Source organism: Cucurbita maxima, unplaced genomic scaffold (genome assembly GCF_002738345.1).
Source record: "Cucurbita maxima cultivar Rimu unplaced genomic scaffold, Cmax_1.0 Cma_Scf00006, whole genome shotgun sequence".
Classification (NCBI taxonomy): domain Eukaryota; kingdom Viridiplantae; phylum Streptophyta; class Magnoliopsida; order Cucurbitales; family Cucurbitaceae; genus Cucurbita; species Cucurbita maxima.
This window is the reverse complement of record NW_019272022.1, coordinates 5,968,304-5,995,297: the sequence shown is the minus strand read 5'-3', so window position 1 is coordinate 5,995,297 and position 26,994 is coordinate 5,968,304. Positions and strand designations below refer to the sequence as shown.

The following is a 26,994-nucleotide window of genomic DNA, read 5'->3' as shown; positions in this document are numbered from 1 at the left end:
TTCAGTCTTTAAAAAAAAAAAAAAAAAAAAAAAAAAAAAAGAACTGAACCCAACTGTCACCGAACGGTAAACGTTTCCCCTTTAATCAATACATCAAAAACGTTATACTAATCTAAATTATTTTTTAAAATACTAGTCACTAAGACTTGTTTGATAACTATTTTGTTTTCGAAAATTATACTTATTTTTTCCACAATTTTTTGGTAAGTTTTTCACCTTCCAAGCCAAATTTCAAAAACAAAATCAAGGTTTTAGAAATTACCTCTTTCGATTTCAGAATTTGAATTGGCTTTTAAAATTGTTTGTAAACCGCAGTTAATAAAGCAAGAAAACTACAAGTAAAAGTAATACTTAAAAATGTAATTTTTAAATTTTTAAAAAACAAAAAACGAAAAACAAAATGGTTATCAAACAATGCCTAATAGTAAACAAAAGAACCATTTGGACAACCGTGACAATCAAAAAAGTTCCAAATGTCCGGCAGCTATTGTTTCTCCAATCGCCCTAGCATTTGTGCACTGACGAATTAGCATGATTTGTTTTAAAATAAGAATCTCAGAACTGTATCTCGAGAAGGAAAATTATAAAAGTGAACATAGGTGCACAAGAAACCAACACAATGTAATCTGATCAATGAAGAAAGTAGAGAAGTTACATACTCCTTGCTTAATGTGCACCAATTTTAGACCATAGCTAATACAATCTTAAAAAAGTCATTGGTTTCTTCCCATCGAAAGGAGTGGAAGAACCATAGAGGTCGCTCCAAGAGATTACGGCCTTAACCAAGAACCAAGAGCCTGAAAGTAAACCAGAGGCATCAGAGATATCCTGAAGCAAGCACCAGGAGACATTGAAAAGAATTAAGAGGAATAACAAGCAACCAGAGGAACAGGAACAGTGACTGTCTGATCATCATTAAACAAGAACTTAACTGAGAACCTCGAAACTTGTTGATAGGAATAAATACATGTGTGCGTATGTATTAGCATAATGATTTTTGCAACGATTAAAAGGCATGGATCTTTGTCATAAGTATGAAGGAACAAAATAGTAACAAAAGAAGCACATGAAGTCCCAATGAACACTGAAGTAACGCAACCAATTATCTAACTCCTGACAACACAAGTCTCTACAGTCACAGAAACTAATATTGGTCGCCAACATTATCATGCATCCTATCGTCTTGGTATAAACGAAATATAAACAATCTCGAAGAGAAAAATGCTAGGAGGAATCTTACAAGCAATGTTGCTTAGGATCATCAATGATTTTCTCCACAGTGCTGAATATGAACTTACTATCAGCCAAATATTTAGGACATCCTTTCAAGCTCGGTTGCCAAGTCTCTATACCATCCTCGCTCTCATCATAATCATCATCGCTCAACACCAAATTTCCGTCATCTTTCTCCTTTACTTCATCTTCACTTGATGAATCCCCAGTATCACCGGATAACTTTTCACCATTAACATTCCGAAGCCTCATACCGACAAGCCTCAACTCCTCAGTAATGCCTTTGCTCTCTCCTGTACCTCTTCCTCCTTTTCAAAACCGGAGGAGTAGAGCCCGTGCACGTTGCAGTGGTGGAAGGCAAAGGAGCAGAATGATTTGAATCCAAGCAGCACAGCCTCAGAGCACCTCCATTTCTGAACCTCATCTTACGAGTCACTACACTTTGCACAAATCATCAAAGGTCACGAAGAACCTGGGAAGGAGGAGCAAAAAACAACAGAAGCATAGTTGAAAACATTAGTTCAAAAGATTGCAGCGCAACGCTCTCCGGCAACGGCAACGGCGCAGAAACGGTCAGGTTTACGAATTTTGTTCTGAAATATCATCTACCTTCGCGGGAATGTAGAATTAACCTGTCATGAAGGGCGGGCCTGGGGCCTGGGGCCTGGCGTCGATAGCATGATACTGGGGTGGGCTTTGCATGGCATTTGGGTTAAATAACAAAAGCTGAGACCTACTTGACACTTAAAAGTATATGGATTAAATGATATTTTAACATATTTATTAAAAATAAAATTTTAAAATTTATTACTAAAAAAAGGTTGAAAGGGTAAAATTGTAATTTAACGTGTTTCCACCTCCATAAATCGCCATTTTTAAGAACTGGACGAGGGAAGTCTTGCTGGGAAAGAAAAGTTCGAGTCTTGCTTGTCCATCTGACGGGAAGATTGACGCTGAGGGAAAACTTTAGGAATGGAGCGATTGCAGAGGATGTTCGCTGGCGCCGGAGGTTCACTGGGGCACCCGCCGCCAGACTCGCCCACTCTGGATTCGTCGGAGCAGGTCTACATCTCCTCGCTCGCTCTTCTTAAGATGCTCAAACACGGTACTATTCGAAATGAAGAAACTTTTCTTATTTGTTTGGATCTTATTCTTCCGGTTGTGTTGACAATCGTTTACCAAGTTTCCGTTTAGGGTTCCATCGACTCTGCTCTTCTATATAATCAACGATTTTGGACTCTTGGTTTTAGGTTTAGGATGTTCGGTGTATTTTGAGTTAGTGGTGAAGTTTTCATATTAATTTTTCTGCTGCAATGTGCATGATAGGAAGAGCTGGGGTTCCCATGGAGGTGATGGGTCTGATGTTGGGGGAATTTGTTGATGAGTACACCGTGCGTGTGGTCGATGTATTTGCTATGCCGCAAAGTGGTACCGGTGTTAGTGTTGAAGCTGTTGATCATGTATTCCAGACCAATATGCTTGACATGCTTAAACAAACTGGACGGTAGTTTTCTTTACTTTGGAATGTCTGTGAATATTGATTCAGATTTCTAATCACTATATTTGCTGGAGAGAAGATTTTATAGATTAAGTTGCTGAAAATGAAATTTTAGATCCTGCCAAAATGCTCCCTTTTATTTGTATGTCGATGCTTGCTGCCTGTGGTGTATGGGGCGCCTTGTGCTGTCCTGTGCGAGTTTGGTTTTTGAAAAAAAATTCAGTTGTTTGAGATCTGATGCTGGCATAAAACTTACATAGGCTTACCTAAATTTCATTGAAGATTATGCTAATGAATGTTTATAGGATCTTGAGATGGTTGAACTCTAGGCCAATAAGAAAATCTATTGATGTGAATTGCTCAGTTGAACAATCTGCTCATGCACTTTGGAGGGAGTTTAGTTGGCTGTCCTGCAATTTTCTTTCCTATTTATACAATTAAGTGCATTTGTCCTGCATCAGAATCATGTCTCATTCTGATTCCAACACTTCTATTAGGGAATGAATCCCTGAATGTGGGTTCAGTTCATCTTTAACTTTAATGCCATTCCCGTTTCCTTAGAGCAACTCTCTTTAATTCTTTCATTTTTGGTTGTGCCCGTTGTTTCGCTTGAATAACTCCCCATTTTTTAGGCTTCTTCCCGACATTTTTTTTTCTTAGCTTCAATTTGGGTTTTGATCTGGCATGTCAATTGAAATTCTCATCAAATGAAGGTATAATTAAACTTAAATAAGGTACTGAGTTCATAGATCTAAGTCCGCATGACTTCTCTATCATCCTCACCTATAGGTAAATGAATACCACCCCTTTTTCTTCTTGGTCTCTATCTGGGTCAACTTAAAAAATATGAAACGGAAAGCCCTGGTTTGAGGTTTTGATTGTGATGGTCTTAACCTCTTCGCTAGAAGCATACTGTTATAATTTTTCTTTTCATTTCAAGTGGCTGTAGTAGTACATTGCATTTGACCTGTAGGCTTATATTGATATCCAAATGTTATCTTAATCTTCTTCCAAATTAGAAATTACTTTAAATAAAAATAAATAAATGAAGAGAGGGAGCTATTGATTCAAAAGCCCTGATCAGCTAATTAAAGAGTATGAATGTGAATCTGATTTCACTTGCGGTCAAGATTAGCCACTAAGGGTGAATAGTGATTTTTATTATTCCCATTCCCTCCTAGTTCTATTCTGATTTCATCACATTCAATTTCCAATAAGGTACCATGGCGTAAATGCAGTGGTATTTTTATTTTTTATTTCTTAACTATTATTGCTTCAGTTGAACAGTCACCTCAGCCCAGCTTAGCATATGGAACTCGTATTGAACTCATTATTAACCTATATCTTCTGCCGCCCTTTTCCTTTTAACTATCTGATTATTTGTCTTCAGCCCCGAGATGGTTGTAGGATGGTATCACTCCCATCCTGGATTTGGATGTTGGCTCTCCGGTGTCGACATCAATACTCAACAGGTTTGTGGTTCTAAAAAAGCCTCCATTTTGCATTATCATTATCATCTTCTCGTTTAATCTTTCTAGAGTGACAATGTCTTTTCTTTTTATTGTATAATGTATTCTTATTTATCGGGGTTATTGTTATTTTGTATTCCAGCTAAAAAAAAAAAAAAAAAGTTATCTGTTTAGCTTGACTTGAGCGATTTGCTAAATTATTTGCAATTTAGACTAAAATGTGAAATGCACTCATTTTCATTACCATTATCATTGGTAGAGTTTTGAAGCTCTTAATCAGCGAGCTGTTGCTGTAGTTGTGGATCCAATCCAAAGTGTCAAGGGGAAGGTGGTTATCGATGCTTTTCGTTTAATTAATCCCCAGACAATGATGCTTGGCCAAGAACCACGACAGACAACATCAAACCTCGGCCATCTTAATAAACCATCTATTCAAGTGAGTGTTGAGAAAAATACAATTAAATCAATTCAAGCTTTCATTCTATTGACTTTTATTGTTCCATCCTTTTCAGGCATTAATCCACGGATTGAATCGCCATTATTACTCCATAGCTATTAACTATAGGAAGAATGAGCTTGAAGAGAAGATGTTGCTTAATCTTCACAAGAAGAAATGGACTGATGGGCTGACACTTCGACGATTTGACACACACTCGAAAACTAATGAGCAGACAGTCCAGGTAAGCAAATGTTTTTTAACCTTCTAAAGGTTGCATCTCTACTTGCAACATTAAATAAATTAAGTTTCCTGCATTGCCAAACAATTCAATTGCACTCTATTTCTACTTATGTCAATCACAAAAGTTAATTTTGACAACGTAAAGAGCGATGATCTCATCTAATAAAAAAGGGTCGTGAGAAAATATCTTGTCAATTCACTTTTCACCGCCGTAAAATTGCACACAGCTGTGGGTAGATTTCCTTGTGCATATATGTTCGTGATCTGTTGTTCCCATGCAGGAAATGCTGAACTTGGCTATTAAGTACAACAAGGCGGTGCAGGAGGAAGACGAGTTGCCACCAGAGAAACTTGCAATTGCAAATGTGGGAAGACAAGATGCTAAGAAGCACCTGGAAGAACATGTCTCCAATTTGATGTCATCAAACATCATACAAACATTAGGAACGATGCTCGACACGGTTGTGTTTTAATCAAACTATGTTCGTTAAAAAACGGCACTTCCCCTGCAGGAAGTAGTTGTGAGCTCTGTGAACTGTTAATCAAGCAAAAGGGTGTTCGAACTCTTCCATAGCTATGAACCCCTTTCTAGCTTTTATTTTCATAACATTGATATTTTATTGGATCTTTGGATGAAGGATAATTTGAGAAGTTCTGTAAAGGGGGTTCCTTTGAATCATAATGTGACTCTCAATAATATTCTGGACTAGAGGTGGTTTCGTGTTTTACAGGACAGCTTTTGGTGAATGTCATGAATTTTTTATCAATTAGAGATTTGAATTCTTTCACCTAATTGAAATTTGAAATTTTGGACTTCCATTATCAACGCTCAGTCTTCATTTACAAACAAAGCCAAACGATTTACAAGGCACTTAGCTTTCTCGGAAGTTGGATCGAGGAGATGGAAAGCATGATCCTCTCCTTCCGTCTCGAAAATGTCGACCTTCCCTTTCCAGTGGCTCTTCGCCAGATTTTCATAGTAAAGCATCCCTCTGTCCCTCAGTATGTCTTTCTCTGCAACTATTACCACCACCTTCTCGCCCACGAGGCCCTCGACCGACGGAGATCCGTCGGCGAACGGGTTGATTAATAAATCGTCGTTTCCTCTGTCGGATGGGCACACGAAATTCCACCAACCGTCCACTAGAGCCTTTTTCTCAGGCTCGGTGATCTCTGAGCCGATGGGTTCCCGGCCCCAGAAGTACGGTTGAATTAGAGCGATTCCGCGAATTTTGAATTTCCCAGCAAGATGGGAGTTTTGGGCTCGTAGGGCCATGTGGTGTGCGATGTTTCCTCCGGCACTGTCACCAAACAAGAACACCTGTTCAAAAGAATATAGATAAATTGTCAGACCTATTTATTTAATTTACCTATATTCTTAAATAAATAAGTTCGGGAATAAATGTAATAATTTACATACTTAAAAGTTAGTTTCTAAACCACATATGAACCTATAGATTTTCTTTTTTGAGTTTAGTAGTCACAATCTTTTGTACAAGCTCGAATTTTTTCGTTTAATGAAAATTTAGACAACATTAAATAGACCGATCTTGTGTTTGGAATGTCAGAATTTAGTAAACTTATTTCGAGTTTGAATAACAATGAAAATTAAGAACCTTCTATCCCAATTCTATTCTTATTCTATTCCCACTTGCATCATGGAATCATGGAATATCTAAAAAAAGAAAGGGTTTAAACTATGTTACGTTCATATTAAAAAAAAATTGAGAAATTTTCAAACTAATTTAAGATTAAGGAAATTTATTTGAATACTTCGGTTTTAGAACTTATTTTGGTCATCCCTGAGCTAAAGATGAGAAAACACAGATAAACAAAAGTTAGTGTAAAAGAAATGTGTTGAGTCCCACGAGTGATTTGAGATAACAATACCTTCTTAAAGTCGACTAGCTGTTTAAGCCAAGGCTCTTGGCCGGCCTCGTCACCGGAGGTCTTGGACTGTTCAGCAACCCACTGAAGCGCGGCCCACGAATCGTCGTACGCGGCGGGGAGAGGGTGCTCCGGCGCTAATCTGTAATTCACCGAAAGGACGACGCTTTCGGTCGCTGCGGCGAGCGGGATGAGACAATTGTTATGGTAGATAGGTTCAGCACTGGAGGTTATGAGAAACGCACCGCCGTGAAAGTAAACAATCAAGGGAAGTTTACGGGGAGGTTCGACGGCAGTTGGTCGGTAAAGCCGAGCTGAGATGCCGGTTTCGGGAACAATAGTAATGTCTTTGGAGTCAACTCCAGTTAGAGAATCAAGCCCCGGCGGAGTGACTCGTGTCCCGACAAGCCTCTCGACAACGCCATTTTTATAGACTCGAAGGTAAGGGAGAAGCTCCAGCTCCAGCTCCAGCTCTGGGTTATTGGAATCCGGTGCAACCATGTGGGATTTCAGAGATGAAAGAAGGATAAGATTAGATGGAAAAGGAAAATGAAGAGGATCAGCATGAATAAATGGAACAAACGATTGTACCTGTCAACATCTATCATTGACTAATTCTGATGGTCCATGCATTAATGGCCTACTCTTCTCTTAATATACATTGACGCTCTTAAACAACCACCAAATCAAAATTTAGCCTATTTCACAAAGACAAACATGATCGAGGAACGAGAGGGATTCAGCTCCCAGATGAAAATTTTTGGGGGAAGAGATCAAGGGTGCTCAATCTTCTGAAATTTCATGACTATTGGAAGATCTGATCTGAAGTTGCTGAGACGTCAAAGAGATGAGAGATTGAAGCTTAGCAACAGCAGAGGATTTCTCGGGCGGGCATTTCGAAAGAGAGACATTCAACGAATGAAGAGCCTCATCGAGTTTACCAACAGCCAATGCCGCACACCCTGCCTTGTACGCTTCATCCGCAATTCGTGCATCATACTGAGTACTTGAGCTCGCACCAGAGCTCCTATCTTGTGGAGTGGGAGAAATTGGAGATTCTAAGAAGGCGGTTGATCGACCATATTCGAGATTTGCAATTGCAGTATTGATCTCCGCGATTAGAGCTTCAGGCGTCTTCGTTGTGGTCTTCACATTGTCAAACACATTCCAAGCGGCGATTCCTCCTCCAGAACTCATATTCTCTTTTCCTCTCGGATTCTTATGCCAATCTCGTTGAGGCATTTTCACAAACACCTTGCAGCCCCTCAAACTGATGCCAAATTGTATCGATAGATTAGAAAGTCTATGGCGCCCAAATTCAGCTAGAAATCAGGTTTTCTTTGAAAACGATACGTCCAATCCGATCCTCCGGATCCTGCGAAATTCCGTATCGATTCGAGAACTCGACGACTTAGGGCATTGCATAACAACGAAAACAGCATCCAAGAAAACGCGCCGATCAATGAAAATAAACCACCATATTAACAATATATATATATATATCCAGTCGCGAAAGCAGCTCTAGAAGTCGATTCAGTTTTAGAAATTAACCGCGAAGTACATGAATCAAATCGCTCCCTAAACTCATAGTTCTAATCGCGCCGCAAATGCAAAATCTCTTGTATCATCTCAAGAAGAAAGAAGTAGGGAAAGAAAAGGCACCTTGTCGCTTCACCGGAGAGCAGCTGATTTCCTCGAGGTCTCGAACTTGAATCTGAATCCGATCAACTACGTCGTTGAAGAGGATTTCTCTAAATTTTTATCCATGGCGAGGATTTCGAACTTTCAAGAAAACTGCCCATTTCTAATTTATCTTTCAGCTTGGAGAAAATTAAATAAGTTCTTTTAACTTCGAACTTCTCCGACATTAAGTATATAATTATCTAAATATTATCTCATTTTTAAATTTTGTGACTAAATATGTATGAATTCATTTTTTATTTTGTAAATTAATTGACAGATTTAAGTTCAGAAACAATATAACATATGTCTCGCATCTAATCTAATAATTACAAGACTTAAATAAAATTAATTAAATATAAAGATTACGAGAACAGTTTAAAGTAAATAACAAATTTAAAACGAAATGGAATGATAAACATTGATTTTTTTATATTGATAGTCATGATGTTTTTATCGAAAAAAAAAAAAAAGAAGTATTGGGTTCCCGTGGACTGCTGTGTACGAGAGCACGGCTCAATTGGTGGACACGACGGTCAGATAATTCATATGAACGACAAAGTAGGATAAAGGAATATAAAAAGAATTATGGCCGAACACGAACTGTACGTGACGTGGAAAAAATAAACGGTAACAGGGTCTTATCTGAATCCGACCTGTCGCTTTCTAAGTGGCGGTCATCCGAAGTTAACGACTGACGGAAGACGATAACAGAGCCGGCGTAAGGGGCATTTCAGTCATTCAATGTCAGATTTTCATTTTTCTTTTTCGAGAGACAAAAATATTAAATATTTTTATTTAATAAATACAAATTATTATAATGTTTTTTTTTATAATAAAAATAGGTGATACATTCTTTTTAATTAAAATAAGGTCGATATAGCTGCATTTTTACAAAATTAAACAATTAATCGCTTGAACTTAAACTCTTTGAATGGATCATTAGAATCACATTCAAGTTATTTTAATTTCTAACTCGAACTAATTTGATTATATTAAATTTACAATAATATGTGTAAGAACTTTTTAAAAGCAGAGTGACAGCTAAAATCACTATACGCTTATATATTAATCAATTTAATTCCGATTTCTTTTATGAATAATCTCTAATACATGTGATGTATAATAAACAAATTTAATTCAACAAATATATGCATATATGATTAATAAACAATAATTTAAATTTCTCCATTTTTATGAGGTGTTGAATTAAAAAAAAAAAAATCAATTTCAATTTTATGTCTATATGTATTTAAAATATTTAATTTTATATTTAATATGTCCCTAATTTAAATGCTTTTTAATGTTTATAAATTTATTCGGTAAAAAGTATAGAAGTTAAATGGATAGATGATTCAAGTTTTTATTTTTTTAATTGAAAAATAATAAAATTGATATTTATTATTGAGTAAAACAAAAATATGACATGGAGTAGCAAAAAGTTAAAAACTACGGGTAGTGTTACATAAATAACCCCATGTTCAAATATTTTCGTGGCAGTGGCAGAATTTTTAATTGAGGAGGTGACGTGGCAGGATTTCTTCGGCAAGACTCAGCATCGTGGGGTCGTGACCCGTTGACGTTGTTTTTTTTTTTTTTTTTTATCGTTAAAAGGTTTAATTTCAAAACAAAATCAACAAAATGGAAGGAAAGAACGAAAGATACAAGCACTTGAGATTACAATTCTCTTTTCAGTCCGTAAATTCTACAATTTCTCCATTAAAATCATCTCCAACCTCCCGATATTTTACAGGAAAAAGCTTCAAGACGCCGACAAACTGAGTGGCCAGTTCTTCAAGATTTGCAGGGTTTTGGATTCGAGGAGAAGAGGAGGAGAAAGATGTGGGGATTCGGTGGTAGGTATTATTGGGGAAGAAGAGAGCGAGTCGGGAGAGTCGAAGGGATTGTAGTGGCGTTCGCGTGGATGTCTAGTCAGGAGAGGCACTTGAAAAGATATGTGGATATGTATTCTTCTCTCGGTTGGAATTCTCTCGTTTGCCATTCCGAATTCCTCAATATGTAAGTTCAACCTCCGAATTTACTTGTTTTTCCTTGCTCTGTTTTGTCACTGCAAAGTCGATTATGGTATAACTGTGTTTGAATCGCTCCAAGATAGCCAAATCTCCCATCTCCCTATTTTACCAGTTTCTCGAGATTTCTAGCGGCTAGTCTTCAAATTCAACCAGCATCTGTTGTAATGTTCATTGGGGACGTCCTTGATTCTAATAGGGAATTGGGATTCGCGATTTACTTTCTTTGTTGGCTGAAAATTTGAAGATAATAATGCCCAGATTCATATGACTGTGAAGTTTTGTAATCGGGGGTTTTGTTCTATCTCTGATTTCTTTTCCCTTGCAAAGGCGCTTGGCTGGAAAAACAGTCGCCTTAAGCTTTTATAATAGACTACAGTGATTTTTGTTTGTCTAAATTTGATGAACATTTGGAGCAGGTTCTTCCCTGATAAGGCTGCATCTCTGGCATTTGAAATTCTTAAAGTACTAGTCGAGGTTAGTGTTGTAGTGCATTTTGAAGTGCAAAATTAATATAGATGTTTAAGTTTAAGCTAACTAAATACATTTATCTGCTGAAATATACTTTCAGGAGCTAAAGATCAAGAGATGCCCTATAGTATTTGCATCATTTTCTGGTGGGCCTAAAGCATGCATGTATAAGGTTCTCCAGGTAAGCTTTGTCACTCAAACCACAAAGTAGAATCCTATTTAGGACAATCAATTTTTTTTTATCACCTTTGCTCCTCATCTCATGGCAGATAATCGAGGGATACCATGAACCACGGCGATATAGCTTGGTAAACATCGTTTTTTGCTAATGTTTATAAATATATTATCATAAGAGGAACCCATATGGTTTTCCCTAAAGTTTTTCAATTTGGCTATAGGATGATTATCAAGTGGTCAGGGACTGTATTGCTGGCTACATTTATGATTCGAGTCCAGTTGATTTTACCAGTGACTTGGGAACTCGATTTTTGCTTCATCCAACTGTGCTGAAAGCATCCCAGCCACCAAGAATAGTATCATGGGCAGCACACAGCATTGCTTCTGGTCTTGATACACTCTTCCTCAACAGATTCGAATCACACCGTGCGGAATATTGGCAAACTCTTTATGCCTCAGTCGTAAGCAATTTGACATTTACTGGTTTCAATTCTTTCCAAATTTGCAAGATTCTTCATTCACTTAATAATGTACTTGAATGCAGAGTATGAAAGCTCCTTATCTTATTTTGTGCTCGGAAGAGGATGATCTTGCTCCCTATCAAACGATCTTCAATTTTGCTCAACGACTAGAAGACCTCGGGAGAGATGTTAAATTAATCAAATGGAATGGCTCCCCACATGTAGGTCTGTTCTAAAAATTTTGTTTTCTGTATGCATGGACGTTACTATTGCGTCGTTTTCTCTTGCTCTTTCGTGACTGGAGGCACGTACGTTGTCTTAGTAAACAAGTGACTTGACATGATCATTGAATTGTTTTTAGCCAAGAATTCTCTCTTTTACCATGTATTTTGAGTTCTTCAAATGTTTATCCTATGAATTGAACAGGCTTTGAAACCTTGTGCTGTGTTGTTTGCATATTGCAGGGCATTTTCTGCATTTTCCAATCGAATATAGAGCTGCTGTCACAGAGTTGCTAAATAAGGCCGCTGGAGTTTACTGGCAAAGAACTAGACCTAATGAAGTAGCTGCAGTAGATAAAATGAACTGTGACTCTTGCAAGCCAACACCCGACGTTAGAAAAGCTGCATCTCCATCAAGTAGTTTTCAGGAGCCTGCTCTTGCTCCAAGCAACCACCTTTTCTTCTCCAGCATGATAGATGGCTGTGACTACAGGGGCATTGGATCCATGCACGACGAAGACATGGAAGGAGTAATACGGTTATCTAATTCGCCAAGGACTATTCCCCATGGAGCTAATGGTCAAATCCTTTACGATGTTTGTGTTCCAAAGAACGTCGAGGATTGGGACATTGAATCATCCAGTTCTTCAAATGGTGTCCTGCGTGCACACACAAGGCGACATACGTCATTCAATCCCATCAAACTGATGCGTCGGTCGAGACTATAGCCATTCATCACCAGAAAAGCCAAGCTGAAACTCATTTGTTGCCATCAAATGCGCAGAGAGCATGGCCCATGGCATAAATGCAGAGACAAGGAATTCACTGGTTTGTTGAAAACTTTGCCTCTTGGGGAAACTTTGGGGGCAAAAACAATGTAAATGTAAACTAGAGCCCACATTGTAGCCCCCTGCAAATTTGTGTATCAATGAGGAAAATACTTAGTTTGTGATGTGAGCCCTTCAAATTTAGAAAGTCTTACAGAAACTGCCATTTAGAAGGCTTTAAATAAAATAGTGGATAACTATTAGAAGTGATTTCTGTAAAAAGTGATTACGAACCAAATTTCTAGAACTGGCAAATGATCCTTATTACACAAGTTCTCTTCCTTCACGTTTCAAGCTTGTCTGATTTGTGTAGAGAATTGATTATGAAGCAATATATAATTTTGGGCATTGTAAGGTATTTCCATATCTTGCGAATTCAGTCGCTTTGCCTTCGTTGGAAGTATGAAGGTTCTTGTAACTGGGGCGTCTGGATATCTGGGCGGAAGGCTGTGCCATGCATTGTTGAACCGAGGCTTCTCCGTTCGGGCATTGGTCCGTCCGACCAGTGACCTCTCATCTCTTCCTCATGATCCTTCCGCTCTTGAGCTCGTCTATGGCGATGTCACCAACTACCAGTCGCTCCTAGATGCTTTCTCCGGCTGCCATATCGTATTCCACGCAGCCGCACTAGTCGAGCCCTGGATTCCTGATCCATCCAAATTCATCTCAGTAAGCATTTGCAGTTTTTTAATCTTTTAGGTTTCTTTTAATTGTTGACCGGATTCCTGCGTGGCTACGGAGAAAAAGATATGTTCGCGGAAAATGTTTCGAGTTCTAGGTTTTGGATGAGCTCATCGGATTTCATTCCAAATTGCGTAAAAGAAACACTAGCACTCTTGTTCCGGCTGTTAATTTCCACGGCATTTAGCTTTTCCGGATCGAATAGCTTAACTTCAACGAGTGTAATAGCGAATTATCGCGTTGATTGTGTTAGGTCAACGTTCGAGGGTTGAAGAACGTGTTGCAAGCGGTTACAGAGACGAAGACGATCGAGAAGATAATCTACACGTCGTCGTTTTTTGCGCTTGGCTCCACCGATGGATATGTTGCCGATGAAAACCAGGTACTAAAAGGATTTGAAATTTCAGAAAAATCATTCTTCATTCTTCCTTTTGTGATCCAGAAACAAATGCGTTGATCGTCATCGATGTTTTCAAATTTCAACGAATGGAATTGTGATTACAGGTCCATCACGAGAAGTTCTTTTGTACGGAGTACGAGAAATCAAAGGCTATTGCTGACAAGATTGCATTGCAAGCTGCATCTGAGGGCGTCCCGATAGTGCCGGTTTATCCCGGAGTTATCTATGGTTCTGGAAAGCTTACGGCTGGAAATGTCATCGCCCGCATGGTAATGACTGCTTTTTCTCTGATAAATTCTGTTAGATTCATACGGTAGTTGTTCCCGCCAGTAAGTAACGGCTTAACAAGCAATACACCAAAGATCAATCACTGGAGAAACACTCATTCCTTTTGGGTTCTTGTCTCCATTTTTGGTGACAAAAAATGATTTGATGACTATTCAAATGAGTTCTCTAGCTACTTCCAACCTCGAATCTTAAGACTTTGTGACGGCTTTTAAAAGCTTGCTCTTGAAACTTTAGAATTTTGTTAACAAGTTAAATGCGATTAATAAATGCACGCACTCTAAGATACTTGTAAAAGAAAAACCATCATGAGTCGACTTAATAGTCAACGAAGGTCATGATTATAATGATTTGGAGAAAATAGGTTCGAATCATGGTGGCTACCTACCTATGATTTAGCGTACAATTTTTCATGGAAACTACCTGTATTAGAGTTTGGAAGTTGTATGGAGAGATTAGTCGAAGTTGTATGGTGAGATCAGTCGAGTTGTATAAGAGTTTATAGATGTGACATTTGAATAAGAGTATATAGTCGATTTGCACGTAAGTTACTTCGCTTCTTCATCAAGATGGTTACTTTTAAATTATCGACTATGCGACTTCGTCTATGGAACAATGGTTAACTAAAATTCTCTCTTTGGCTCTTTTTTCTCTTTCGCTGTGAACAATACCCTTTTCTGTTCATTATGGTCTGTTATCCTACCGATTATTTAATCTTTCAAGTTTTAATTTTGTAAAAAGATATTTGTTCTTATCTATCTTTAGAGCTCCTTGTGAGATTGAATTGGGGAAATCTATGGAACTTCCCGACTTCCTTGTTTGTATGAAATCAACAAACACTTTCATCTGATCTTCATCTGTTATAAGTATAACCTGACTGACTGACTTCGGCTTTCTTTCAAAATGGGTCAATGGGATTATGTTGTTCTTATCTTATCAGCTGATCGAACGGTTCAATTGGCGATTGCCGGGTTATATAGGCCAAGGAACCGATAGATACTCGTTTAGCCATGTCGACGATGTGGTAGAAGGGCATATTGCAGCAATGCAGAAAGGTCGAGTAGGTGAAAGGTATCTTCTAACAGGAGAAAATGCATCATTTGTGGATGTTTTTGACACAGCTGCAGCCATTACTGGTACAAGAAGACCAATGTTTAACATTCCATTGTGGTTGATCGAAGCATATGGTTGGGTTTCAGTTTATATCTCTCGGATCACTGGGAAACTTCCTCTCATCAGCCCCCCGGTACGCCACATTTTCATAAGAAACAATGAAATAGTTTGACAACTTCGATGAGTAACATAATTTGACTCCTTTGGTATTCATTTTCTGTTATTGATGCAGGTTGTGAGTGTTCTGAGACATCAATGGGCATATTCGTGCGAGAAGGCGAAAGAAGAACTGGATTATAACCCCAGAAGCTTGAAAGAAGGATTAGAAGAAATGGTTCCATGGCTAAAGAGCTTGGGTTTGATAAAGTATTAACAAGAAATGGTGCTGCGCTGGTAAGGGCTAATGCAATGTTAACAGAAATAAAGAGCTTCTGTAAGTAAGTAACAATACCAAAGTTGGTTATAATGTTGATTGAATTTGGCATTTGGGGGGGGGGGAGAGGAAATTTGGAAGAGGAAGAAGGGCAGGGGAAGTGGGGTGTTAACAGCTGTGGGATATAATAATAAATAGTGTATTTAAAGAAGAAGACAGCGGCATGAGATGGGGATTTATGAGTTTTGGCCTAACGACAACCCTTAAGCCATCTCTAAGCTGTTGCTGCTGTTTCTCGGCTGAAGCCATTTTTCTTGTTCTTCTTCTTCTTCTTCTTCACGCGGTGCTTGTTTGTTTGTTTGTTCGTCTGTCTGTCTGTCTGTCTGTCTGTCTTTTTCAATCAACGGCGCCGCTAATTCCGCAGCTTAAAGCGGTCGCTGAGGATGTGGGGGTGTGGGGACTATCCAATCCAGAGGCGTTACCCCCGAGGCTCCATTTTCCCCCTTTCAGTGTTTTTTTCCAACTCACCCACTCCTACCCCGCCATTCTCACATCACATCCATCCACCACGCTCACGCTATTCCTCTTCCTTTCTGACAATCTCATTTCAAACCCATTTTTCTTCCATTTTATCCATGGTACCCGTCCTCCAGTTTAGACGAGAGGCAGAGGTGAGGATGCAACAGTTAAAAGTCTACGCTAGCCAATATTGTCCGTTTTTGTCCGTTTTAGATAATTATATCGTCGTTAGCCTCATGATTTTAAAATGCGTATATTAAGGAGAAGTAATGTTTTGTTTCCTCTCTATCGATGGGCGACTTTACATGTCGGGTATGAGATTATATTCCTTATTCCCGTCTTGGCTCAATTCTCCACCCGACAAATTGGTTAATTTTAATATTTTAATTATAATATTTAAACTTCTTATATATACCTGGTTATTCAAAAAAAAAATTACCATTTTTTAATAAATATTATATTAAAAAACAAAAACTTTAAACGAACTATTTTTTTTTTTTAAGTAATAAAATGAGAAAAATTACTCGCAAGATGGAGATGAGGATAGAGAAGGCTTCTCCATCTCCATCCCCGTCCCCGCCCTATTGGACAACTCTAGTTGTATCGTCTTACCATTTTTTAAGTTGCCAAATTTTAAAGAAAATTGTTTTACTCCAAATGCTATCTCATTTAATGTATTTATTTTAGAACATCTTCCCTTCAATTATCAACTATAGTTTTATGACCAAAAAGAGTGCCTAGATGTCCAAGACACACATGGATGGTTGAACACAAGTACCGAATAATTTGGTACATTCTAATTCAAACGGAGAAACCAATGTGATAATTCTAAAAAGCCACGACATAAACAAATTATTTAATTTCCACATACGTAAAAAGGCGCCACGTGGAGAGAAAGAAGGAAAAAGACGGGCTGGAAATGGATCGGATCCAATGTGGAAAAAAGATAATAGTAGGGCCCATAACAATGGTGGGCCCAACAACAGGCCCAAACCGGAAACGTGTGTGGCATGTTATTATTACTATTTATTATTCTATAAGCTTTCTCTGAGTGGAAGTCAATAAGTCAATGGAGGGAAAATGCTGAATCAACGGTTTCCAAGGCGCCGCAAGCGCCAAAGACAGCTATGTCGGCTTCTTCTAACCGGCTCGGGGCGCCAAATTAACGAATACATTTTTATTTATTTATTTATTTATTTATTTATTTATTATTTTTCATTTGCCATGGTGACTTTAACACACACAACTGAAAACTCCCTCGTCTACGCTTTTTTATTTTTATTTTTATTTGTCCAACATCCTCTCTCTCTCTCTCTCTCTCTCTCTCTCGCGCGCGCGCGCGGAAGAGCAATGGAATTTTTGCAGGGCGCCGGGATCCGCGTTTCTCGATCGATGAAATCTATTCGATTGATGATGGAATTGTTTCCAATCTTGGCGTAGTTGTAATCAATCAATCGCCAGAGTTTTCGTCTCCTCTTGCCTGTAGATGTTCTTTCTATTTTCTTTTTCCTTTTTATTTTCTCTTGGGTGATTTCCCATTTGAGGACGTTGGAATGTTGTTATTAGGGTATGATGGTCGTTTGACTCTTGGTGATCTGCATTTAATTTATTTATGCTGTCATTGCGACTTTTTTTAAACAATTTGTTCCAGATCAACGAGAGGCTTAATTTGTTTGCGATGGGGGAATTGGGGTAAACTGTTATTGGATTTCGAGTATGAAATTATTATTGTTTTTTTAAAAAATTGCAGTTTTTCCTCTTGGATGTTAACTTCTTGTACAAAATTTGTATTTGTTTTTTAGTGTTCTACAATGTTGGTATATGTTGATGTATAGTGTTTGATTCATGAGGTTTTTGATGATTTTTTTGCAGGATTTGTTCGGTTATATATGACGATTTAGAGTTGAGAGCTGCATATTTTTAGCGGAAGGCCGTTTCGCAATTTTGTGGACGTGAATCACAATGTGCACAAGGGGTGAACATCATACAGTCCCGCTCTCCGTGCTCCTGAAGCGTGAATTGGCGATTGAGAAGATTGAAAGACCGGAAATCGTACATGGTCAAGCGTGTCAGAGTAAGAAAGGGGAGGATTTTACGTTGGTAAAGACGGAATGCGAGAGAGTGGTTGGAGATGGAGTCTCTACGTATTCGGTTTTTGGGGTAGGTTCTCTATGTGCTGGAAAAAGTCAATGAGCCGTGGTTTACTTTCTACATCCACGCTGTTTATAATCCTTTTCCCAAATAAGAATGTTAAATTTTGCGACATTGGATTGGACCTCTATTTTAAAGTTAAAATTGAATTCTTATGTTTGCAGATTTTTGATGGACATAATGGATCTGCTGCTGCTATTTATGCGAAGGAAAACCTGTTGAACAATGTTTTAGCTGCTATTCCATCAGATCTCAACAGAGATGAATGGATTGCAGCATTACCAAGGGCCTTGGTTGCAGGTTTTGTGAAGACCGACAAAGATTTTCAAGAGAAAGGTGAGCATATCCCCGTGTAAACCAAATCTCTGATCTTAGCTGTTTTTGGTTACCTCCTCTAGGGGTAATCCGCATTTTGAATATTGATTTGTAGTTCCCACTCACCTTAGAAAAGGAAGATTGTGGATTGGAGTGCATTTTATTTTGTACAAAGAAAGGGTTGCAAAAACTTATATACTACCATTATGGCGCTCTCAAGATGGTATATTGTCAACTTTATGTGAAAGGAAAAAAGAAAAGAAACATATTTTTATTATTTTGGTTTGCTCAGAATTAGTCTCGAAATCGTTTGACATAACCTTTTCTTCTCGATCACTATAAGTTTATGGGCTTCTCCACAGAAGTTGCAATTCTGGTATGGACATTTTAAAAGCTTACGGTGTTGATGCATTGATATTTGTTATTATTCCAGCACAAACATCAGGAACCACTGTCACCTTCATGATCATTGAGGGATGGGTTATCACTGTTGCTTCTGTTGGAGATTCCCGTTGCACTTTAGAATCAGCTGAAGGTGGCATCTACTACTTATCAGCAGATCATAGACTAGAATGCAATGAAGAAGAGTATGTTGTTACTCATTAATCTAACATGACTTAATAACACCCACTTAAGCTATCATTATTGTGCTTAAGATTCTTGTATGCTTTTGAATAGGAGAGAACGTATAATTGCTAGTGGAGGTGAGGTAGGCCGACTGAATACTGGTGGTGGTGCAGAGGTGCGATTTTTTTACTTAGAATTTTAATAGATAGTCTTAATTTTCAACTTAAGAGTTACAAGACTGACTTTCAGATGCTTAACTTTCATGTCGTTTGTTTGTCTTAGATCGGTCCATTGAGATGCTGGCCCGGTGGCTTGTGTCTATCACGATCCATTGGTGATATGGATGTTGGTGAGTTTATAGTGCCTGTTCCCTATGTGAAGCAAGTTAAGGTAGCTTTCTATCTTGTGATGTGATTTTCTATGTGCTATATATTTTAAAGTTTATACTTATCCTTATTTGCTGCAAAATAATCCCTTTTCTATGTAATTGTATTGCTTTCGAAATTTAGAATAAGGCTGTTGCCCATTGAAACACTTTTCCAAGTATAAATATAGTTGCTTTTGTTTAACAGATGGTTGTGCACAGTTGGAGACTCCTTAATTTATTATTATTGTTTCTTTCCCCATGTTTTGGCATGTGATCTGCATGTGAACCTTGTTTTTGAATCTTCAATATCATTTGATTTCCATAAAAGAAAAATGTATATTATTCTTATATGAGGAAGAGATTGGAGCTCTATTTAACTGGATTCTTGGTCTCATAGGCAATTATCGAAATTTTTTATACTTCTGCTCCGATCTCTGTTGAGTATCAAGTTAATATGGTATACAGCGATGGAAACAGTGTCTTGCTAACCAAGCTAGGTAGTATGGTCCAATTGAATTGCAGTTGGATTTTAGGTGTAAGTTAGCTGATGATAAGTTGCCAATCAGGTTCACATGTAGCAGGAGATGTGAGAGGAAATACTACCCAGCAGATTTGGTTAGAGATGGGAATCACATACCACTCATTAGTCTCTGAAGTTATTCAGGTGTTGAGAGTGACTGGCCAATGTAACCGTTGAAGGAGAGAAATAGTTACTGAATAGGAAGGAAGAAGGAAAGAGGGTAAATGTATACTTTGTCTTTTGGTTGGTAACAGCATATGGATTTGAGGAGAGTACAGACTCTTGAATATTTGGTCTTATTTTCAGCTATCCATAAAGTATTTATGTTTTTTAGTTCGTCACCTCTTGGTGGATAAGATTTTGTTAGTGAACCAGTTGTTTTCTGGGTTTTCGTCTTTGTTGTTTAATTGAACTGCAACATATTTGTGTAATCTGTGATCTGGAATGTCATTCTTTAGTCAAGTAATTCATGGTCTAATTTAATCTTGCAGCTATCTTCTACTGGTGGTAGGGTTATCATATCAAGTGATGGTGTTTGGGATGCTTTATCCGCTGAAACTGCCTATGATTGTAGTCGAGGGATGCCAGCAGAAACTGCTGCTGCACAGATTGTGAAGGTATGGGCGGTTACAAGTTGATTCTTTTAGTTTTTGTTGTTTTATACTGCTTCAATAACTTTCTTTAATATTATGCTATGATGATCTTCAAGTAATTGAACATCTTTCTTTACAGGAAGCAGTACATTCAAAGGGACTTCGAGATGATACTACGTGCATTGTGATTGACATATATCCAAGGGAGAAATCATCAACTGTTTTGCAGCCACTAAAGAAGCAGGGAAAAGGAATGTTTAAGTCAATGTTCCGCAAAAGATCTTCTGAATCATCTTCTCATTTGGGGAAGGAAAATAATGAGTTGGATGTCGTTGAAGAATTATTTGAGGAAGGATCGGCAATGCTGTCAGAAAGGTTTGTGCTTTAAAAGCAGAGAAGTTGAATTAAGTCAACTTACATTTTGATGGTTGATTCAGATGGGCAATTCTAGTTTATTGTTGCTTTTCTATGTAATGATATTAAACTGTACGTGTCTTATGGTACATAATCTCCTGAATTGAGCTTCTAAAATGCAGGTTAGATGCCAAGTATCCTATCTGCAACATGTTTAAGCTGTTTGTATGTGCAGTATGCCAAGTTGAGATCCAACCTCGGGAGGGTATTTCCATATATGCTGACTCATCTAACAGAGGAAAATTGCGTGCTTGGGATGGTCCTTTTCTATGCTTAAGTTGCCAGGAGAAGAAAGAAGCCATGGAAGGGAAGAGACCATCTGGAGGTCTGTGGATCCTGTGTTTGTGTGTGATTCTGAGTGTGCGTTTTGTCTTTTCCAATTGATTTTGTACAGATTTGGCCCTGAATTTTTTTAAAATTATTTTTGTCTCTGCACAGATAGACACAGCAGTGGAAGTGACTAGCCTACTCTTGAGTTACGCTTCATTGTGGGTGCACTGAGCAGAGTTGATTTTGACCATGGAAATATGACCAGTATTAGAAATTGTTCAGAGTTGACCCTCATCTCGGAGGTTTTCCTCGATTCTCATTGCTTGCATTGAGAATTTGGATCACTTTTTGAATTCCACGACAATTCCATTGGGAAATATATAGCTCTCTAGTGTTCTTCAAGGCAGGAGGGAGATGGCAGTTAGAGTTGATTGCTTTTGTATACTGTTTTCTGACATCGGTTTATGATGGCATGCTTGCCTTGCATCTTGGAGGAAAGCTTTCGATAAACTCGCCTGTACATGATACTGAAGAGTGAAGGTAAATCATTTATTTTCTCCATTCATCATCCCATTATCTGTTTGTCCTTTCAACTTACAATGCCACTGAATGAACACATTCGTTGTTGTAATTTATTATATAGGGAATTCATTTAGATATTTTTAGCATACAGTTGGTTAGGAGGAAATCCCTTGCAACACGGCTGTCTAGACAAATTGTTCATAAAATTTGATACTGTTCTCTGACATGTTCGAGATGAACCATATAATAGAAAAAGTAGTCACTTTTTTCCGAGGAAAAGGAAATGCTCAAATACCCATTACTTTAGTTGTGTGTACGAATTGATCTCCTTTTATGGTTTTCTGTTATTTTATCTGAATAGATTCAAGAATTCGATCCAAATTTGGTTATTTAGATATTGACGTCTCCTACTTTTTGACCAGTCTTTATTTTGCCAACTCTTTGAACCAATCTGTACACTTGAATCTGGCCTCTGTGCACTTCCCTTTTACCGATTGTCTTCTTCACTTGGTTGTGGGATGGGATAGGGAAGCCGTAGATCTAGACGCCCCAACGTTAGTGCGTGTAGTGGTCACAAGCCACAAGGCAAGAAGTAGACACTGTTTTGGTTGTATTTGGCAGTAGAAGCCAACCCACACGTGAACTGCAAGCTAGCTAATAGGGACTTGTTATTGTTTTGTGTTTTAGATTTTATTCCTTAAGAGCGTAGAGACGTGAGAAATCTAAAAGTTTCTTTTTCCTTCTTTGACTATTCCTCCTCCAGTACCCCCCCATTATTAGAAGCAGTCATTGTATGGATGTGGCAAAGTGAGAGAAACATAAGAGATTTGCATATTTTGATCTCAGAACAGATTCGTTGGAAGCCTAAGCTTGACGACCTTAAGATTTCAATTATCATGGAGATAGAAATTGAAAGGTGCATTAATAACCTTGTAAATCCAAGTCGGGACAAAGATTCTAAGGTCCCATTTACACAAGGCCTGTGCTTTTCTTTTCATTTCCCTTCCCTTCCCTTCCCTTATGATTCGAGATGCTTGTATCCACTCATCCTCTTCACTCACTCACACCCACAGATCCTTCAGATACTTATCTAATCATCAGCCTTTGCTTCTTGGCTACATTGCCTGATGCCTCCTCCCCCTCTCTCTCTCATCCATTAATCGAAAAATTATTTGAGAAAACCATCACAACGAAGCTGACCGGTCTGCACTGTCGATTGTGTACCTATGAGAAACTGAATTTGTTTTCAGATCAACAGTCCCTCGAAGCCTAAGAGAGTGTTCAAACATTTCACACAAAGATCCCTCTCTCTTTCTCTCTCTATATATAGTCTTCCAATAGATGCAGACAGATATGAAGGGCTCCTATATTATTTCTCCATGATCTTGTGGTTGACCTGAGCTATACAAAATACCTCGAAGAAACTCTCTGCTCCGTCTGTATAGGATTGGACCACGTTCACACGTGTGTGTGGGTCTACCATTCCACCAAACTGCATGAAATTATTATCTTTTATTTTTATTTTTATTTTTTTCTCTCTCTTGTTCACGTGTGTTGTCGAATCTTACTCTGGAAATGAATTTTTAATCATTCGATCATATTGATGTCCAAAACCATGAAGAATTTAGTTCCCATTATGTTGAATGAAATCGAAAATTAGGAGAAATTGATTAAATTAAAGGGGGTTGAAATTAATGGAACATAACACTGTGTCGGTAACCACAAATTATGTAATTTAGGATGGTCACGTGCTGCAACAGTTGACATACATCATTTTCTAAATCTTAATATCTTAATAATTTTGCCCAAACACGACAAAATTTTATTCATCAGCCTAATAACATTTCTTTTTTCTTAAAAAAAAAAGAGTGTTAGTGAGCAAAATTGTCTGAATAAACTCATAATTTCAACTTGATTGACTGACATTACATATCCTTCTAATGTCATTTTCAATCTAATTTGTCATATTTGCCAAATTTGATAACAATTGAGTTTCTATTTTCTGAAAAATACTGAGAGAGAGATAAGATTCTTTTTCTCATTAATTGAACATATAATAATTGAATCAGCTATTTATATGATGAAACTACTTGGTACCTTACTACTAGGTGTTGGATTGAATAGGGACCCATAATTGTGCGCATCATCACAAAATGTACTTAAACCAAACTTAAATTCAATGCCTTCCCATTTCCACAAAACACATTCCATTCTCTCTCCTCATCTTTCTCCTCAAGTGTTAGGAGAGATAATTTGAGACACTGAATTATGAACACCAATCAGCAGCAGAAGAAGACTGCAGAAGAGAGAGTTGCAGAGTACAAGAAGCAAGAAGCTGAGAACTTTAAGGTTGAAGAAAGAGAGAGACAGCAGGCAATTCAAGAATCATCATCAGCTTCAGCTTCAGCTTCAGCTTCTTCTCCTTCACATGACTTCTCCTTCACAATCTCTCTTCATCCTCCTTCCTCTTCTAACAGAGCAAAACCCACTCCTCCTTCCTTTGCCATTGACTTGTCTCCTGCAGATGATATCTTCTTCCATGGCCACTTGCTTCCCCTCCACCTCCTCTCCCACCACCTTCCTTCTTCCTCCCCCCGCTCCTCCATCGACAGTTTCACCATCCCAATCAAAGATATTTGGGACACTCAAGACACCATCAAAGACAGCTCAAGTTGCAGCACCACCCAACACCACCAAACTCAGCCTACTGAACCAGGTGGGAGAATCAAATCCAAGCCTTTCTCATTGTTCGGTTTCCCCAAGTGGCGAAAAGGCTGCGAGATTACCGAGCCAGATGATAAAGCAAAGCACAAGAGGAAGCTGGGGTTTGATGTTTCTCAAGTTCTAAAACGATATGCAAAAGTGGTCAGGCCATTGTTGTTCTTCAGATGGAGGAAAGAAAACTTACACATTCGTCGCCAAGCTTATTCGTTTTCGGGTAATTTGAATCCACGAAATAAGCAAGAATTGAGAGGAAAAAGAGGAGAAGTCTCAGCTCCAGCATCCATGAGGACATCCCCCACAAATAGCGGCCTTCTCGTCGCAACTCCATCTATGTCTTCTTCTACTAGTGATAGCACCATGGAGGAATTACAGTCTGCAATTCAAGCTGCCATTGCTCACTGTAAGAACTCCATTGCTAAAGAAGATAACACCAATGTCAAAAGCTGATATAAATGCTAAATCTTTACTGCTTGCAAATTCAGATTCTTGTACAATATCAGTGGGGAGGGAGGGAGGAGAAATGAAGTTTGTATTTAATGTAAAAAGCCAATGCCTAATTGTTCTGCTACATACTTTTTCTTTTGTGGATTATAAGATTTCGAAAATCCTCCTTGGCTCGCACATAGAGTTTGATTTTCATGTGTTCTAATACAAAGAATGAATGAACCCTTTTACTGTTTCACTTTCAGAATCAATAAATGTGGAAGAACAGGACAGGGCACAAAAAAAAGACTTGGGCTTTTGAGAAGAACCGTAAGATAGATAGGTTTAACTCTTTAATTAACTTAAACATACCTAATATTTCAGAAACTCAATTGAACAAAGTTCAAAAACTCTCATAAAGTTGAGGCTAGAAATTGGCATTTCCATATCCAAACTTGTCCCAGAATTGACATGACGACGCATCGAAAGGATATAAAAAGAAGAATGAGCCATTTCCGTGGTAAGCAAATGGCTAGGGAGAGGAAAGGTTCCTAGGGTACCTCAGGAACAAATCCTTCTTGAACTCAAAGATTTAAACCCGAACACTACTGCCTGGGAGTGAGAGAACACTACTACCTCGAGAATCCTACAAGATCTATTCGTTCTTTTTTCTTTGATAGATGGTCAGAACTTTCAATGGGTTTGAATCCTCTCTTTCTCTTTCTCTCTCTCATCACCACCGTCATGATCATCTTACTCTTAATATTATGAATTCCAGTGAGTGATCTGAAAAGGCGAAACTGAAGCTTCATGAGAAATTCACAATGGAAAAGGAAAAGGTTTAGTAGAGCTTTAATTCAGAGCCGGGCCAATCCCACGAGAAAAGAGACTGATCTGAAACAAATTTCGGGATTTTTGGAAAAAGAGCTTGAATCAGATTGATGAGTGGGGACAGAATGGAATGGGTTTCTGCAAGTGAGTCCAACAAAACCATAGCCACATAATTCACACAGAAATAAGAAAAAGTATCCGCAAAATCCAAAAGTATCATAATACAAAAGAGATAACAATAATTCAAAAGCCTAATGAAAACTCTAATCAACTTTCACCCTTCCAACTCTAACTGAACCATAAAAAAAGAATCCAGAGAATGATGATGATGATAATGATGAAGATGATTCTACGAAGAACCCCACATGATCATATCACAGCCCAGTAATCAGTAGTCCCACACGAAAAGCCTTCTTACTTAGTCTTTTCAGCAATCATAGAAAAAGGCATTTACGGAAAGAAACAGAAAAATATGCACAAACAGAGAGAGCCAAAACACATTACTACAAAGGGCTTTTGAATTTGCGTCAAGCGCGCACGAGTGGGCGGTGGCAGAGGGCTTTTCAGCCGCCTGTGCGACGCCATTGCCAAGCAATCAAGAACCATTTTGGGGTAAGACTCAGGAATTTGGGGGTTCATGATTAAAGTGGCTCAGCAATCATGTGTATCATTTCAAAAAGCTTACAAAACTCTTTTGAACATAGAAGATTAGGGTTGCTTTTTCACAAGTTAGACAAAAATTTCTTCGCTTTTTCTTGTTTGATTGATCAATTTTGTTAATTCTAACATCGATGGCGACTCATAGCATTATGAACAGTAAAGATTCAGAAAGAAAAAAAAAGGGGACGTTGGCCCATACCTCTTTCTATGTCTTCTGCTGAATCCGGACATTTGCTTTTTCTAATGTGAATGTATATGTTCGAAGTTGGGGCCTTCTATTACAAAAGTATTTATGACTTTTACAATTTAAATTTTTTATAAATTTGTTCCTCATAAATTCAACAAATTTTAGATAATTTTACAAACCAACCTTATTTTTAAAATTTTTATTTATTTGATCCACAGTGTCAACCTTAACTAATTAAAATATGTTTCTGCTACTTTTTTAAAAAATATATATATCAATACCATAACAAATTTGAACAAATTAATTGAAATTTTTAAAACTTGAAACTAACATCGGGAATTATCCCTAAATAATAAGAATCAAATTTGTAATTATTTTTTATTGCCGTGTTTTAAAGAGTTCTTCGACTTGCACCGTTTTTTTTTTTTTTTTTTTTTTTTTTTGCC

The 26,994-nt window shown here is 38.0% G+C and overlaps 6 protein-coding genes and 1 long non-coding RNA gene across 16 annotated transcripts in view; 5 read left to right on the top strand and 2 right to left on the bottom strand.

Annotated features, from left to right (window-relative positions):
• The window catches only part of LOC111481170, an 8,576-nt gene extending 6,725 nt beyond the window's left edge, over nucleotides 1–1,851 (bottom strand). For 3 of the 6 annotated variants that reach the window (XR_002717986.1, XR_002717990.1, XR_002717991.1), the window contains exon 1: nucleotides 1,241–1,851. This is a non-coding gene — a long non-coding RNA (uncharacterized LOC111481170). Of the gene's footprint in view, nucleotides 1–659; nucleotides 798–1,240 lie in introns of all 6 variants that reach the window. The other 3 variants (XR_002717989.1, XR_002717988.1, XR_002717987.1) reach the window with 2 other exon arrangements.
• The window catches only part of LOC111481150 (26S proteasome non-ATPase regulatory subunit 14 homolog), a 20,077-nt gene extending 14,451 nt beyond the window's left edge, over nucleotides 1–5,626 (top strand). Inside the window, exons 4-9 of the mRNA XM_023126504.1 lie at nucleotides 2,130–2,338; nucleotides 2,560–2,737; nucleotides 4,122–4,203; nucleotides 4,460–4,636; nucleotides 4,713–4,880; nucleotides 5,161–5,626. Of these exons, the coding sequence (XP_022982272.1) occupies nucleotides 2,206–2,338; nucleotides 2,560–2,737; nucleotides 4,122–4,203; nucleotides 4,460–4,636; nucleotides 4,713–4,880; nucleotides 5,161–5,352 (930 nt within the window). The 5' untranslated portion in view covers nucleotides 2,130–2,205 and the 3' untranslated portion in view covers nucleotides 5,353–5,626. The remainder of the gene's footprint in view (nucleotides 1–2,129; nucleotides 2,339–2,559; nucleotides 2,738–4,121; nucleotides 4,204–4,459; nucleotides 4,637–4,712; nucleotides 4,881–5,160) is intronic.
• LOC111481148 (probable carboxylesterase 2) lies at nucleotides 5,489–8,595 on the bottom strand. 2 transcript variants are annotated; one of them, XM_023126502.1, is made up of 4 exons: nucleotides 8,429–8,595; nucleotides 7,358–8,141; nucleotides 6,770–7,239; nucleotides 5,489–6,200 (listed from the first exon to the last, which is right to left on the bottom strand). In XM_023126502.1, exons 2-4 carry the CDS (start codon nucleotides 7,365–7,367, stop codon nucleotides 5,709–5,711), a joined length of 972 nt encoding a protein of 323 aa, XP_022982270.1. In that variant the 5' UTR covers nucleotides 7,368–8,141; nucleotides 8,429–8,595; the 3' UTR covers nucleotides 5,489–5,708. The 2 variants fall into 2 exon arrangements, with proteins under 2 accessions (XP_022982270.1, XP_022982269.1); XM_023126501.1 differs by lacking the exons at nucleotides 7,358–8,141; nucleotides 8,429–8,595 and having other exon boundaries at nucleotides 6,770–7,351.
• Nucleotides 8,596–10,095: 1,500 nt separating this feature from the next.
• On the top strand, nucleotides 10,096–12,758 carry LOC111481139. 2 transcript variants are annotated; one of them, XM_023126491.1, is made up of 7 exons: nucleotides 10,096–10,465; nucleotides 10,896–10,953; nucleotides 11,048–11,128; nucleotides 11,217–11,255; nucleotides 11,346–11,585; nucleotides 11,669–11,810; nucleotides 12,050–12,758. In XM_023126491.1, exons 1-7 carry the CDS (start codon nucleotides 10,287–10,289, stop codon nucleotides 12,532–12,534), a joined length of 1,224 nt encoding a protein of 407 aa, XP_022982259.1. In that variant the 5' UTR covers nucleotides 10,096–10,286; the 3' UTR covers nucleotides 12,535–12,758. The 2 variants fall into 2 exon arrangements, with proteins under 2 accessions (XP_022982259.1, XP_022982260.1); XM_023126492.1 differs by having other exon boundaries at nucleotides 11,669–11,806; nucleotides 12,050–12,161.
• Nucleotides 12,759–12,933: 175 nt separating this feature from the next.
• Nucleotides 12,934–15,510, top strand: LOC111481147 (putative dihydroflavonol 4-reductase). Its single transcript, XM_023126500.1, has 5 exons — nucleotides 12,934–13,302; nucleotides 13,568–13,696; nucleotides 13,819–13,983; nucleotides 14,940–15,245; nucleotides 15,345–15,510. The coding sequence occupies exons 1-5, from the start codon at nucleotides 13,036–13,038 to the stop codon at nucleotides 15,483–15,485; spliced, it is 1,008 nt and encodes a 335-aa protein (XP_022982268.1). The 5' UTR covers nucleotides 12,934–13,035; the 3' UTR covers nucleotides 15,486–15,510.
• Nucleotides 15,511–17,222: 1,712 nt separating this feature from the next.
• LOC111481136 (probable protein phosphatase 2C 12) lies at nucleotides 17,223–22,010 on the top strand. Of its 3 annotated transcripts, none has more exons than XM_023126486.1 (10): nucleotides 17,223–17,486; nucleotides 17,877–18,164; nucleotides 18,320–18,491; nucleotides 18,904–19,057; nucleotides 19,149–19,212; nucleotides 19,320–19,427; nucleotides 20,416–20,541; nucleotides 20,657–20,892; nucleotides 21,054–21,256; nucleotides 21,370–22,010. In XM_023126486.1, the coding sequence occupies exons 2-10, from the start codon at nucleotides 17,967–17,969 to the stop codon at nucleotides 21,393–21,395; spliced, it is 1,287 nt and encodes a 428-aa protein (XP_022982254.1). In that variant the 5' UTR covers nucleotides 17,223–17,486; nucleotides 17,877–17,966; the 3' UTR covers nucleotides 21,396–22,010. The 3 variants fall into 3 exon arrangements, with proteins under 3 accessions (XP_022982254.1, XP_022982255.1, XP_022982256.1); XM_023126487.1 differs by lacking the exon at nucleotides 17,223–17,486 and adding an exon at nucleotides 17,491–17,571; XM_023126488.1 differs by lacking the exon at nucleotides 17,223–17,486 and adding an exon at nucleotides 17,579–17,696.
• Nucleotides 22,011–23,777: 1,767 nt separating this feature from the next.
• Nucleotides 23,778–25,072, top strand: LOC111481153 (BRI1 kinase inhibitor 1-like). The gene has a single exon (XM_023126506.1). It carries the CDS (start codon nucleotides 23,992–23,994, stop codon nucleotides 24,892–24,894), a length of 903 nt encoding a protein of 300 aa, XP_022982274.1. The 5' UTR covers nucleotides 23,778–23,991; the 3' UTR covers nucleotides 24,895–25,072.
• The last annotated feature ends 1,922 nt before the right edge of the window (nucleotides 25,073–26,994 follow it).

Coding starts and splice junctions, on each gene's coding strand:
- LOC111481148 (XM_023126501.1), bottom strand. CDS start 7,267: ATGGTTGCACCGGATTCCAATAACCCAGAGCTGGAGCTGGAGCTGGAG. Junction 6,201..6,769: donor AGCTAGTCGACTTTAAGAAG/GTATTGTTATCT, acceptor TCTTTTGAACAG/GTGTTCTTGTTTGGTGACAG.
- LOC111481139 (XM_023126491.1), top strand. CDS start 10,287: ATGTGGGGATTCGGTGGTAGGTATTATTGGGGAAGAAGAGAGCGAGTC. Junction 10,466..10,895: donor CATTCCGAATTCCTCAATAT/GTAAGTTCAACC, acceptor CATTTGGAGCAG/GTTCTTCCCTGATAAGGCTG. Junction 10,954..11,047: donor TTCTTAAAGTACTAGTCGAG/GTTAGTGTTGTA, acceptor ATATACTTTCAG/GAGCTAAAGATCAAGAGATG.
- LOC111481147 (XM_023126500.1), top strand. CDS start 13,036: ATGAAGGTTCTTGTAACTGGGGCGTCTGGATATCTGGGCGGAAGGCTG. Junction 13,697..13,818: donor ATGTTGCCGATGAAAACCAG/GTACTAAAAGGA, acceptor TTGTGATTACAG/GTCCATCACGAGAAGTTCTT. Junction 15,246..15,344: donor TTCCTCTCATCAGCCCCCCG/GTACGCCACATT, acceptor TTATTGATGCAG/GTTGTGAGTGTTCTGAGACA.
- LOC111481136 (XM_023126486.1), top strand. CDS start 17,967: ATGTGCACAAGGGGTGAACATCATACAGTCCCGCTCTCCGTGCTCCTG. Junction 18,165..18,319: donor CTACGTATTCGGTTTTTGGG/GTAGGTTCTCTA, acceptor TTATGTTTGCAG/ATTTTTGATGGACATAATGG. Junction 19,058..19,148: donor CTAGAATGCAATGAAGAAGA/GTATGTTGTTAC, acceptor GCTTTTGAATAG/GAGAGAACGTATAATTGCTA.
- LOC111481153 (XM_023126506.1), top strand. CDS start 23,992: ATGAACACCAATCAGCAGCAGAAGAAGACTGCAGAAGAGAGAGTTGCA.